We start from the raw sequence: 13221 nt of genomic DNA, 5'->3' as shown, positions 1-13221 counted from the left end.
AATGAATACCGGCGTCTACGAGACGCCGGCATTAATTGTATCTTCCTGTTGTTACACTGCTACGCATTACTTCCGATTCACGTACTTACGTACGTGAATCCGAAATAATGACTGAGGGCATCTTGTGGGCAAATAGCATATTACACCAAAATTCATTTTTGTTTAATAAAAATCCCCAAACTGACTTTTACAATTAACCATTTTCCTTCCCACACCCTCCCATAGTACCCACACTTTTTCATATATAAAGGGGGGAAACATTTTTTTACATGAAAAAAAAAAAAAAAATAAAAAAATATATATATATATATATATATATATATATACATATATATATATATATGTAGTTACCTTTGGGACTGAAATTTTTAAAAATGTATGTCAAGGCGGTATATTACTATTAATTTTTAATTTATGGGCTTGTAATTAGTGATGGTCGCAAAACTGAAAAAAATGCACCTTTATTTCCAAATAAAATATTGGCGCCATACATTGCACTAGGAAAAATTTTTAAATGTTGCAATAACCGGAACAAACGGGCAAATAAAATGTGTGGGTTTTATCCACAGTAAAATGTTTTAATTTAACACTGTAATGGCCAAAAACTGAAAAATAATGCATTTTTAACATTTTTTCTTATTATTCATGTTAACATGCATTTAGGATAAAATAATTCTTGGCATACTGTACCTCCCAAAGAAAGCCTAATTGGTGGCAATACAAACAAGACATAGATCATTACATTGTGATTAATAGTAATTAAGCTACTGGTGAAAGGAAGGAAGGAGCGCCGACAGGTGAAAATTGCTCTGGTCCACAAAGGGAAAAAACCCTATATATATATATTAGGTTTCTACCAGAGTAAAATGCACTATAAATTAAATTACTTTTTCCACGTGTTGCTTTCACTCCCTGAAGACTTAAAATCCTGACAGATTTTAGACTAGTTTATCTCCTCAAAGGGTGATGTCAATATTTCCTTTATTCTTTAGAAAAGCAGTCCCAGGACAGGAGGTATACAAAGGTGCCAGCTCCCCTAGTTGTTTGTACATTATTTTGACAGTTGAACTAAGCAGTACAGTAAGTGATTTTCTAAATACAGAAATAACTGTGAACCCTCCAAGAGATGGACTAATCCAAAACCTGACAGATTTGTCAGATTTTCACTACCTACTGACAGCGACAAAGGAAAAAGGTAATTTGTACACTATTTTGGCGGTTGAAAGGCTTGGAAGTATTGAACCTAAATGAAAAGAGGAAGAAATTGGAGAAAAAATAATTCACCCTATCCAGCTGTTTGGTCCTAAGATGGTGCTGAATGCGTGTGAACAGGTCTTGAACACCATAATGCCAAACTCGAGAAGCAACACTATATGGATGGGCTATGGCCATCATATTTCTACATTTTAGGATTGCATATTGATGACAGGCCTTTCCTGAGGATACTGTAGGTATGTTGAAACTTGGAAACACATACATGGTTGTTATTAACTCCCTTTTCACACATCCCAAAATATTACAGTTTTTTGGCTTGTTAACCCAACCGTGCTTTGATTTTGTCAGTTTAACCAGCTCAGGACCGTTGTAGTTGGAATGTACTCCACATCTTTTGGTTTCTAGTTTTTCTGATGTTGCATAGAGTCTACAACGTGGCTTTTCACGGCCCCGTGCCAATCGCTGCTTGACGCCGCCGCAGACCCGGGTGTCATGTGACAGCCAAGCTTCCTGCAATGGGTAAGGATCCAGCTTCATTGGCTGTTAGCCAAACCCAGGCTCTAATCTTTAAAGGGGCCAGAGCCTCCCGTCTCTAATGGGATAATGTAGCTACATTGTCTAGGAACATGGAGAATATTTAAATTTCAAAGGTAGTAAGAATGTGTGGGGCTGGTTGTAACTTCTCTATACCCCAAAAAGTTTTACCTGATCCAGAAGTCTGGGCCATGTCCACACTGGTTTTTATGCGGTTTATAGAAACTTAAAGGGCCACTATTTTGAAAAATAGTAACATTACAAATACATATGTTTACATATAAGTACAAGTACATTTCTCCCAGATTAAAATGTACTATGTCTCTTACAGAAGACAGTACAAATCTGACAGATGTGACAGGTTTTGGACCAGTCCATCTCCTCATGGGGGGTTCTTAGGGTCTTCAAAGCGCTTACTGAATGGCAGAGGCTTAGTCCAACTGCCAGAATAGTGGGAAAATGAATAGGCTGACTGACATCTTTGTAAAGATGGTTAACAGGTAGTGCTTTTGTAAGTAATAAAGGAAATACTGAGACTCACCAAGGAGAAAATGGACTAGGCCAGTCAGATTTTTACTGCCTAGTGTAAGAGATAGTAACATAGAAGAAAAGTAATTTAGAGCACGTTTTAACCACTTCCCAAAGGTTTTTTTCCCTTTAAAAACAAGCAGTTTCACAAATTAGGCTTTTTTTGGGTGGTACTGTTTTAAGTAATTTATTTTATATGCATTCTAAAGGGAAAAATAAGAAAACAAAAAATGGTTATTACAATGTTTCAATTTCATCCCTAGTACAATGTATGGTGATAACATTTTATCTGGAAATAAAGATGCATTTTTTTCATTTAGTGATGTTTAATACTATATTAATAATTATGAGCGTTTATTTGCAAAGTAACAGTAATATACTTTCATGACATACACATTAAAAAGTCCATAAGGTGACTATTTATGTATTTTTTTAAATGGTGTCATTTTTTTGGTGTCAAGTTTTTAATTTGTTAACTATAGGGTAGTGCTGTAATGGGTAAAAAAAATTATAAAAATGTATGTATTTATATTTAAAATAGTGTATGGGTGTGCATTTTTACTTTTTGGCCACAAGGTGCTACACTTAATTGCCGAGAACTGTAAATAGTACACAGAAGTAATAAGTATAACTCACTCTGTTTACTTTAGTTTTGTTAATGAAAGCGATGTCTCATTCATCACAGGCGCTCTGAATGGGTGTGGGAACAAGCTGTTCCCATTCACCGCTCACAAAACAGTGGGATTCCGATGGAAATGAATGGCAGCGCTACGGCGATCGGGAATGGTGAGGTAAAAACAATTGGTGTGTATATCTATGTCCCTGGAGCTGAAGTGAAGTCCACAGGGGTGTAGATATATGATACAGTGGTCAGGTAATGGTTAATCTGAGAAAATATATGTGTACAAGTGTATTTTAAATAGAGACTGAAGGCTCATAAAAAACATGTTTTTATATTAAAAAAATATTTAACATTATTGCCCTAACTAAAACGCCACATCCCTGCGGCTGAACTCTAACTAAATCCCCCCAAACTTCCCGGGGTACACTGCGGGGAGCACTTCCGTGAGAGGCAGAGCTTTCAGCTGCAGCTCTGACTCTACACGCGTCTGTCAGCGCATATCTCCACCTCCACCCGCCCTTCTCAGTCTTCCTTCACTGAGAGGGGCGGGGGAGAGGCGGAGATACGTGCTGATAGACGCGCATGGAGTCAGAGCGGCAGCTGAAAGCTCTGTCTCCCGATGCAGCAAAAAATTACGACCAAGAAAGTCGTGGATTTTGCGGGGGGGGGGGGGGGGTTGGAGGGATTTAGCTAGATTTCAGCCGTGGGAATGCAGCGTTTTAGTTAGGGCAATCATGTTTAACAGATGTTTAATATAAAATCATGATTTTAATGAGACTTCAGAGTCTCTTTAAATGTTACCACTTTTTTTGCAATAATGGTCCTTTAAGGTCACCGTATCAGTAAGAAACATTACTGTGCTAGGCTCTGAGATGCATAAGGTATTTGCCTGGAATGCCTTTATACGGATGAAAAAAAAGTATGGAAAAAGGAAAATGGTATTGTTATAAGAAATACCTTTGAGGTATGATAGCCACCCCATGGGTTTTGTTGGGATGTAAGCCAGCGGACAGCATCAGCACTTTCTTCTAAATCTTGTTTGGATGTTGTTTTGCCAGAAAGCAAAGCCAGGACAGCGTATGAAGTGGTTTCAACAGACAAATATTCAGCCTCCCAGTGCAATGTTCCCTCTGAATGGAAAATACAGTGGAAATGAGCACATTAGTTATGTGGAAGCAGGCACTTTGGGCATTGGAGGCACAGCAGAAGTTTGGGCGCCCATTTTCATATCGGTAAATAAAAGAAATTGGGACTCCTGCAGACCCAAATAATGCAAACTGCAGCTACAAATAGTGGGTGCTTCACCCAATATCTTTGATTTAAAATGACAACTGTGCTAATTGTTGTGTTTGCAGAAGGGGGAAATAAGTTAGGGTTAGGTATCAGTGGAAGGGATCGATTAGGGTTAGGCAACATCTGGGGGTCGGTTAGAGTTAGGCATCCATGGGGGAATTGATAAGGGTTAGGCAAAGGTTGAGGGGATTGGTTAGGGTTAGGCATCAGTGGGGGAATATTGGTTAGGATTAGGCATCATTGGGATGGGGGAGTTTGGTTATGGTTAGGCATTAGTGGATAATTCGATTAGGGTTAAGCATCATGTGGGGCTTGTTAGGGTTGGGCATCAATGGAGACTGGTTAGGGTCGATAGGCATCATGGAAGGGTTGGTTTACATTGAAGGGAAGGGGGGGGGGGGGGGGTCGGTTTGGGTTAGGCATCAGTAGGGGGATTGGTTATGGTTAGGCATAGGTGGGGGATGATTGGTTATGGTTAGGCATAATGGGTGATTGGTTAGCATTAAGCATCATTGGGGGAAATGGTGTGGATTAGGCTTTGGTAGAGGCAGATCTCTGTGTGAGAATAGGCATAGGTTAAGCAATATTAAAATATCTGTAACATTTCCTGAATTACCACTGTACAATAATAGAATATTGATAAGTACTAATATTCTACTAGTGACTATTTCTGGCACCCAAATTTTCCTGGCGCCCTTTTTGCATGTATGCCTTTATGTTGGCGGGTAGATATTCAAATTTGGATGCCGAGTTAATTCTCCAATTTAAACTAACAGAATTTCACATCATACCAAATTGCAATTTCTTAACAAGTGGTTTGAAACTTTAGAATTTAAATGTAAGTAAAAATAAGTAAAATGCCAATTTCATACATACTAAACCCTCTCTTTTGCCCCCACACCAATACCTATTGCCGGTAGAGATCCCTGGTTATTAGCTGCACAGAGCATGCCCGTTGCCACTGAATCGAAAATGAAGGAGATTTGTGAAGGAACTTTTTCCCTAATTGTATTCTCAACTGGAATACCATTTTAATAATTTCCTTCCTTTGGATAGGGTAAATGATGGCGTTTATCACCTTCCTTGACAGCACTGTCATGCAGACGTTTCAGCACGGCTGTTCTGTGTTCATCGTCATGTGCCAGGGTGAAGGCATAGGCCAGAGAAGCCAATCCATAGGGTGATTTGACAATTTTCTCTCCATTTCTAATGCAAGATAAGGCTTTCTCCACCAGAGTGTCCTGTATACAAACAGATAAGACAAGCAACAAGTGAAGGAAAAAATAATCTTCCTGTAAAGAAAAATTCCACAATAGCTAAATATTTGTTACCCCCTTTTCTTGCCACCAACAGAGCTTTCTGTTGGTGGCTTCTGATTGCTGCTGGATTTTTTTTTTTTTGGGGGGGGGGGGGGTATTTAATCTATTTGTGTGGTTTTTTTTTTAAATAAAATGTTATTTCTTTAATATTTTTTATTCCCTCTCCCTCCCCCCCGAGCACCAATCAGTATGATTGCCTCTCATAGGCATCAGCCTATGAGAGGCAATCATCCTCAGAGTCACTTGAGGGGACAGCTCAGTGACAGCTGTACTCGTACAGCGCTGCAGGAGATCACAATGCTGTGCATGTAAATAACAGCTGTTTTCAGCCGTTACAAAGCCTGTCAGGCTAGCAGGCTGAGCACGGAGCTCGACTCCGTGTCATGGCGGGGCATAATCGTGCATGCACGCGCCTTCCCAGCTAATCCCCGCCCACCACTCTTGACGCCTCTTGGGCGTTCGGCAGTCCAGGGGCTGCCACCTTCCCGACGCCTATCAGCATTAGATGGTTGGGGAGGGGTTAAGGCTACATTACTTAACCATGGTCACCTTATCACTTATTCCCTCCCCCCCCCCCCCCCCGATATCTACATACTCCCTACACCAATATCAAGGGCTCGGCTATTTAGTAGCTAAATCCCTGGCGCCACTTAAGCACTTTATCTATTTAACACTTTAACACTATTTCCGTGTAACACCGCCACTATGTTTGCTGCTATCTGTTGGCTCATACTGCCAACTTTAGATGGAGTTTGGCAGAACTCCCACACCCAAATGATACATTGGGTCCCACTATAGCCAGAATTACCTCTGTGGTCTGTGTGGCACCCAAATTGCCAGCGGGGTGAAATAATGTTTGCCATTTAGTTTTGCAGTATGTAAAGTAGTGATGGACAAACATGCTTGCCGGTGGACAGTTCATGGTAAGACTATGCCACGTTTATGTTTACCATGAGTGTTGGGTGATGTTTGAGTCCACCCTGTACTTTCCCATGGTACAATATTTAGACCCTTCCCCCATACGTCAGTTGGCACAGGGGAGAGTCAATCAAGCATTTTTATTACATGGGCCACCCACTCACCATAAAAGACATGAACATGGCAGCCATTTTACAGTCTGCCTGGAGTCAGTGTAGGGAGAGCGGTGCTGATTGAGGGACATATAGATGGCTTGCTGTGACTGCAGTTCTGTGTCATCCATTGCTGTGCAGTTGCTTCCATAGTTGTTGTGATTCTTGTAGTTCACCAGCTAGGGACCCCAAAAGTCCTTTTCAGGACTGATCAGGCTATTACTTTTTTTGTTACTGTTTGTACGGTGTGTTATCACTAATGCAGTGCCTCGCTCGCACTGCATCATTTGATTTTTTTTTTACCTCACTGTCACAATTTAAAAAGAGAGAGAGGTGTCACTGACATCACTTTTTGGTGACACCAATCGGTGCATGTCACTCAATGGGCCTGATTCACAAAGCGGTGATAACTCAGTTATCACGCCTAAAAGACTTTAGGCGTGATAACCTTTGCACCGCTGAGTTAGCACCGCTTTGTGCAGGTTATCGCACGCAAAGTCCCGCGTGCAAAGTTTTGCGGTTCCGCGCGCAGCGCCCATAGGGAATTTCGCGCAAGTTTCTTCTTATCACGCCTAAACTGAGTTTAGGCATGATAAAGGGCTTTTCACTGGCGTGCGAACAGTTTGCACCGCTTTGTGAATCAGGCCCAATGCGTTAGGCCCAATTTATCAGGCCTCTGCTAATAATTCATTAGGCAGAGAAATGTCCAGTTGTTCAAAAAACAATTACATGTCTTCACACATGCTGTATGTTAAAAATTGTTATGTGCAGCCACTGACTGCTTTTCACAGCCCACCCACAGCTAGCATCACCCAGCACCACCCAGTACAAAATATTTATTTAAAGAATTTATTAGGCAGGCAAATGCCAAATATTTCAAGCCTCTGCTACAGTGGCTGCATCTAACAAGTTTTGGGTAACTGAACATGGTAGTCATTCTAAAGAATTTAATTAGAAAAATCTAGAAACTACATATCATTTTCCTGTGTTTATGCATTTAAAAGGCCTCTGCATAACATTCTTTTTTTGTTTTTCGGGGGGGGGGGGGGGGGGGGGTGCTATTGACCTCCTCTGCATTTTTCTAAAGGACAGTGGAATTTCCCTGAGGCAGGGGTCACACTTGTCAGCTTTTGTGCGCGTTTTCTGCACAGAAAAACTGTTTTCAACTGAGAACTCATGTTAATCAATGAGCTAGGTCACACTTGAATGCAGATTTCGCGTGCAGAAAAAAAACTGACATCTTGCACAATTTGTCAGTTTTCTCTATAAATTACATTAGCTGCTGTAAGGCAGGGGACACACTTGTCTTTCAGTTTTCTGAAAAGTGTAGAAACTGAAAGACAAGTGTGACCCCTGCCTGAATATGTGTCAAGAAAAATAGGAATAAGAAAGAACTTACCTTATGGACGCAGTCACCCGCCAGCAGATTGTTGAGGACGTAAGCAGTTCGCACAGTATCACCTTCAGCCTGAAAAAGAGACAAGGTCAGACATTTTAAATTGTATTTCCAGTCAAATAAATATGACAGGATTGTGGTCTATCTAGTCAACAGAAATCCAAAAGCCTATTCAAATTTGAGCCCTGCCTTAAAGAGACTCTAAAGCGAGAATACATCTTGCTTCAGAGCTCATCGTTAGCAGGGGCATGTGTGCCCCTGCTAAATTGCCGCTATCCCGAGGCTAAACGGGGGTCCCTTACCCCCCGAAATCCCCTCCGTGCAGCCGGAGATCACTTCCTGATTGAGGCAGGGCTAACCGCCGCAGCCCTGCCCCACGCGCGTCTGTCAGCGCGTATCTCCGCCTCTCCCCGCCCCTCTCAGTCTTCCTTCACTGAGAGGGGCGGGGGAGAGGCGGCGATGCGCCATTGATAGACTCGACTAGAGGCAGGGCTGCAGCCGTTATCCCTGCCTCTAGGAGCAGTAAAATCTACGACCAATTTGGTCGTTGATTTTGCGGGGGGGGGGGGGGGATTTTGGGGGTGAATGGACCCCCGTTTAGCTGCGGGATAGCGGTGTTTTAGCAGGGGTACACATGCCCCTGCTAACTATGAGCTCTGAAGCAAGAATTATTCTCGCGTCAGTGTCTCTTTAAATTACTATGGGGTTGATTCAGTAAATGGTGCTAACATACTTAGCACGCCTAAAGACTTTAGGCGTGTTAACCAGGGTGCTAAGTAGGTTAGCACTGTTTCTAAAATCAGATCGCGTGCAAAGACATGCGCGCAAAACTTTGCGCGTGCACGGCGCGGTGTGCGCAGAATGTCACATAGATGTGAATGGGCACTTCGCGCGCACTGCGCCGTGCGCGCGGATCTTTGTACGCGATCTGATTTTAACACGCCCAAACTGAGTTAAGGCATGATAATGGCCTTTTCAGAAGCGTGCTAACAGTTAGCACTGCTTACTGAATCGAGCCCTATGAATATTAGTGCATAGCTCCCAACTGTCCCTTTTTGGAGGGACATTCCCTATTTGAGAATGAAATCCCTCTGCCCCTCCTTCTCCCTCCTTTGTCCCTCTTTAAGAACCTATGTACACATTTCTGTAAATATAGGAATTTTTATGCTGAAAAATGTGTTTAACTTATTTTATTTCCAGCATTTAAATTATAATATTTCTTATTGTCAAATGATAAAATGAAGGAAAAAAACTACTGATGATTGAAAGTACTAGTGTGGTTTAAATGATAAAACTACATCTTTTGCTTCTAAATAGTTTGTGATGTGCGTGATGAGGGGTGTGGTAGAGGCGTGGTTAGAGGTGTGGCAGTGGCACACCTCTTTCTTACCTCAACATTTTGTGAGGTATGTTAGTGTTAAAATTCCTGATCCTGCAATCGGAAAATTGACTTATGCTGAACACTGCACTTTAGGAACCAAGTTAGCGGACGCCAGTGGCACTAACCCGATCCAGCGCGGCTTTTTCCGCAGATAGCAAAGCATGACAGAGCTACTATGCTTGTTCAAGGCACCTATAAGTGCAATTTATTGTGTCCCAGCGCTGGAAAGGAGAGATGGAGGAGAACTGGGGAAGCCTCTTTAGAGTCCAGATGCTTCCCCCTTCTAAAGTGAGTACCCCATGGGGCCACTATTTTCATAATAGGTACACTTTTATCCCGCTGAACTAACATTTACCAGCATTCTGCAGTCACATGACAAGCAGTGCATGGAGAGAAGAAGTTAACCTAATAGATGCAAATTCACCTCTTAAAGAAAACCTGTAATAAGAAAAAGTTCCCCAGGGGGTACTCACCTCGGGTGTGGGAAGCCTCCGGATCCTATTGAGGCTTCTCCCATGCTCCTGTGTCCCATGGCGGTGGCGAAAATCCTCCCGGAGCAGCAGGGATGTAAATATTTACCTCCCCGGCTCCAGCGCATGCGCAGTATCAGCTCTCCGCTCAGAGATAGGCGGAAATAGTCGAGCACTGTCGGGCCGCTCTTCTGCTCTGGCGCAAGCCCTCTGTGCCTAGGCAGTAGAGCGGACCCGACAGACATTGGCTATTTTCACCTATCTCCGTGCTGAGAGTCGCAACAGCGCCCCGGCTGGAGCCAGGAAAGGTGAATACATCAGTGCTTATCAGCGCTTGTCGTGGGAGGATTGCCGGACACTTCGGGGAAGCCAGGGCTGGACTGCCTGCAGCTACAGCAGAGTGGGAAGCCTCATTGGGACCCTGAGGCATCCCCCTACCAAGGTGAGTACCCCCCACCCAGGGGACTTTTTTTTGTTACAGGTTCTCTTTAAGGACCACAGGCTTACACCCCCCTAGTGACCAGGCTATTTTTTACAAATCGGCACTCAGCAGCTTTAACAGTTCACTGCATGGCCATACAACTTAGCACACAAATGAATTGTACCCTCTTTTCTTGCCACTAAGAGAACTTTCTGTTGGTGGCACCTGATTGCTGCTGTGTTGTAATTTTTTCTATTAATTTAAAAAAGTATTTTTTTAAATTAAATTATGTTTTTTTATTTTTTTTTTTATTTCCTCCCCTCCCTTCGAGATCCAGCACCAGGATCACCTCTCAAAGGCATCAGCTTATGAGAGGAATCACATTGTGAGCCACTCCAGGGAACAGCCAAGTGGCAGGGCTGTCCCCAGTACTGCACTGCGCTAGATTGCAGCGCTGTAAAACAGTAACTAACAGTATTTTGTCCCCCTAACAGCCTGCCAGCTCCAATTGCGGCTGGCAGGCTGTTTACAGAGCAAAACTCCGTAAGGCCCCATTCACACTAGAGCATTTTGCCGCAATTTCAGCAAAACGCTCAAACGCTATCGCTTTTTAAAAGCGATAGCGTAATGAAACCCTATGGGCCTGCTCTTACTTGGGCGAATTGCGCTAATCGCCACAAATCGCCCAGAAACGGGTAAAAACGCCAAACACAAACGCATCGCCTGCAACATTTTCAGGCAATTTCCTGGCGATCGCGTTTCAGTGCAATAGAAGTGCTAAACGCGATCGCGCCAAAATCGCCGCAGTGTTCAGTGATTTTTCAGCGTGAAATCGCGGAAAAATCACTCCTGCAAAATGCAGGTGTGAATAGAGCCTGACTCAGTGGGGATGCGGGTGCATCCGCGTCATGCCCGTTTCTAGCCCTGTGCGGGGCGTGCCACCGCCTGGGGCGCTGTTGGGAGGGGGGCGCTGTAATGGAGGGGGGAAGCACCGTAGCTGCGGGGAGGGCAACCCGACCTCTCCCTCCCTCTCCCGGGCCGCCCTCCATGCTCCCCCCTCAGATGTATAGTGAGCAGCAGCAGCCAGGGAGGGAGCGCTGTATACAGCATACCTCCCTGGCTCCAAGCGCTGCTCTCTTGCCGCCGGTCTTCTTCTCTCTGCATACACGCTTATACACACGCTGCTTCCTGTTTAGCCGGAAGCAGCGTATGTATACGCGTGTAGTCAGATGGGAGAAGACCAGCGACGAGAGAGCAGCGCTTGGAGCCAGGGAGGTATGTTGTATACAGCGCTCCCTCCCTGGCTGCTGCTGCTCACTATACATCTGAGGGGGGAGCACGGAGGGCGGCCCGGGAGAGGGAGGGAGAGGTCGGGTTGCCCTCCCCGCGGCTACGGTGCTTCCCCCCTCCATTATGGGGGACAGCTACCTATCTAACCTATCCTGGGGGGCACCTACCTAATCTAATCTACGCTGGGGGGCAGCTACCTATCTAACCTATCCTGGGGGGCACCTACCTAATCTAATCTACGCTGGGGGGCAGCTACCTATCTAACCTATACTGGGGGGCACCTACCTAATCTAACCTACGCTGGGGGGCAGCTACCTATCTAACCTATCCTGGGGGGCACCTACCTAATCTAACCTACGCTGGGGGGCAGCTACCTATCTAACCTATCCTGGGGGGCACCTACCTAATTTAATCTACGCTGGGGGGCACCTTCCTAATCTAACCTACACTGGGGGGCAGCTACCTATCTAACCTATCCTGGGGAGCACCTACCTAATCTAACCTACGCTGGGGGGCAGCTACCTAATCTAACCTACACTGGGGTGCAGCTACCTATCTAACCTATACTGGGGGGCACCTACCTAATCTAACCTACACTGGGGGGCAGCTACCTATCTAACCAACACTGGGGGGCAGCTACCTATCCTGGGGGGTACCTACCTAATCTAACCTACGCTGGGGGGCAGCTACCTAATCTAACCTATACTGGGGGGCACTTACCTAATCTAACCTACACTGGGGGGCAACTACCAATCTAACCTATACTGGGGGGCACCTACCTAATCTAACCTACACTGGGGGGCAGCTACCTATCTGACCTACACTGGGGGGCAGCTACCTATCTAACCTATACTGGGGGGCACCTACCTAATCTAACCTATGCTGGGGGGCAGCTACCTATCTAACCTATACTGGGGGGCACCTGTCTAATCTAGCCTATACTGGAAGGGGGGGGCAGCTACCTAATCTAACCTATACTGGGGGGCACCTACCTATCTAACGTATACTGAGGGGAAACTACCTATCTAACCTATACTGGGGGGCAGCTACCTATCTAACCTATACTGGGGGGGCAGCTACTTATCTAACCTATACTGGGGGCACTTATCTAACCTGTATTGGGGGCACCTACCTACCTAGCTAGCCTATACAGGTGACAACTATACTGGCTACCTATATTGGAGATACCTACCTAAATGACCTATACTGGGGGCACCTACCTATCTAACCTATGCTGGGGGCAACTATTCTGGCTACCTATATTAGAGGCACCCACCTAGCTAACCTGTACTGGGGCACCTACCTATCTAACTTATACCGGGGGCGCCTGCCTATCTAACCTATACTGGGGGCAACTATACTGGCTACCTATACTGGAGGCACCTACCTGGCTAACCTATAGCGGGGGCAACTATACTGGCTCACCTATGCCTGGCTACCTATACTGGGGTACCTATTCTTGGCTACCTATACTGGGGGGACCTATACTAAGTGAAACTAGACCTGGCTAACCTATACTGCGGGCACCCATACCTTGCTCCGGGGGGGAGGGGGGGGCGCAATTTTTACACCCTCGCCCTGGGTGCATTTTAGCCTAGAAACTGCACTGATCCACGTGCTAATCTCCGCCCACTGCTTTTGATGCCAACTGGCTTTAGGTGGTCCTGGGAGAGCCACTCTGC

The 13221-nt window shown here is 44.8% G+C and overlaps 1 protein-coding gene across 1 annotated transcript in view; it reads right to left on the bottom strand.

The window, feature by feature from the left end:
* The window catches only part of LOC137536634 (alpha-2-macroglobulin-like), a 143179-nt gene that overhangs the window by 34458 nt on the left and 95500 nt on the right, over positions 1–13221 (bottom strand). Inside the window, exons 26-28 of the mRNA XM_068258884.1 lie at positions 7981–8049; positions 5271–5433; positions 3857–4029 (exon numbers count right to left, since the gene is read on the bottom strand). Coding sequence (XP_068114985.1) covers positions 3857–4029; positions 5271–5433; positions 7981–8049 — 405 coding nt within the window. The remainder of the gene's footprint in view (positions 1–3856; positions 4030–5270; positions 5434–7980; positions 8050–13221) is intronic.

Source organism: Hyperolius riggenbachi, chromosome 10 (assembly GCF_040937935.1).
Source record: "Hyperolius riggenbachi isolate aHypRig1 chromosome 10, aHypRig1.pri, whole genome shotgun sequence".
NCBI classification, from domain to species: domain Eukaryota; kingdom Metazoa; phylum Chordata; class Amphibia; order Anura; family Hyperoliidae; genus Hyperolius; species Hyperolius riggenbachi.
This window is presented reverse-complemented; position numbering and strand designations above follow the sequence as displayed.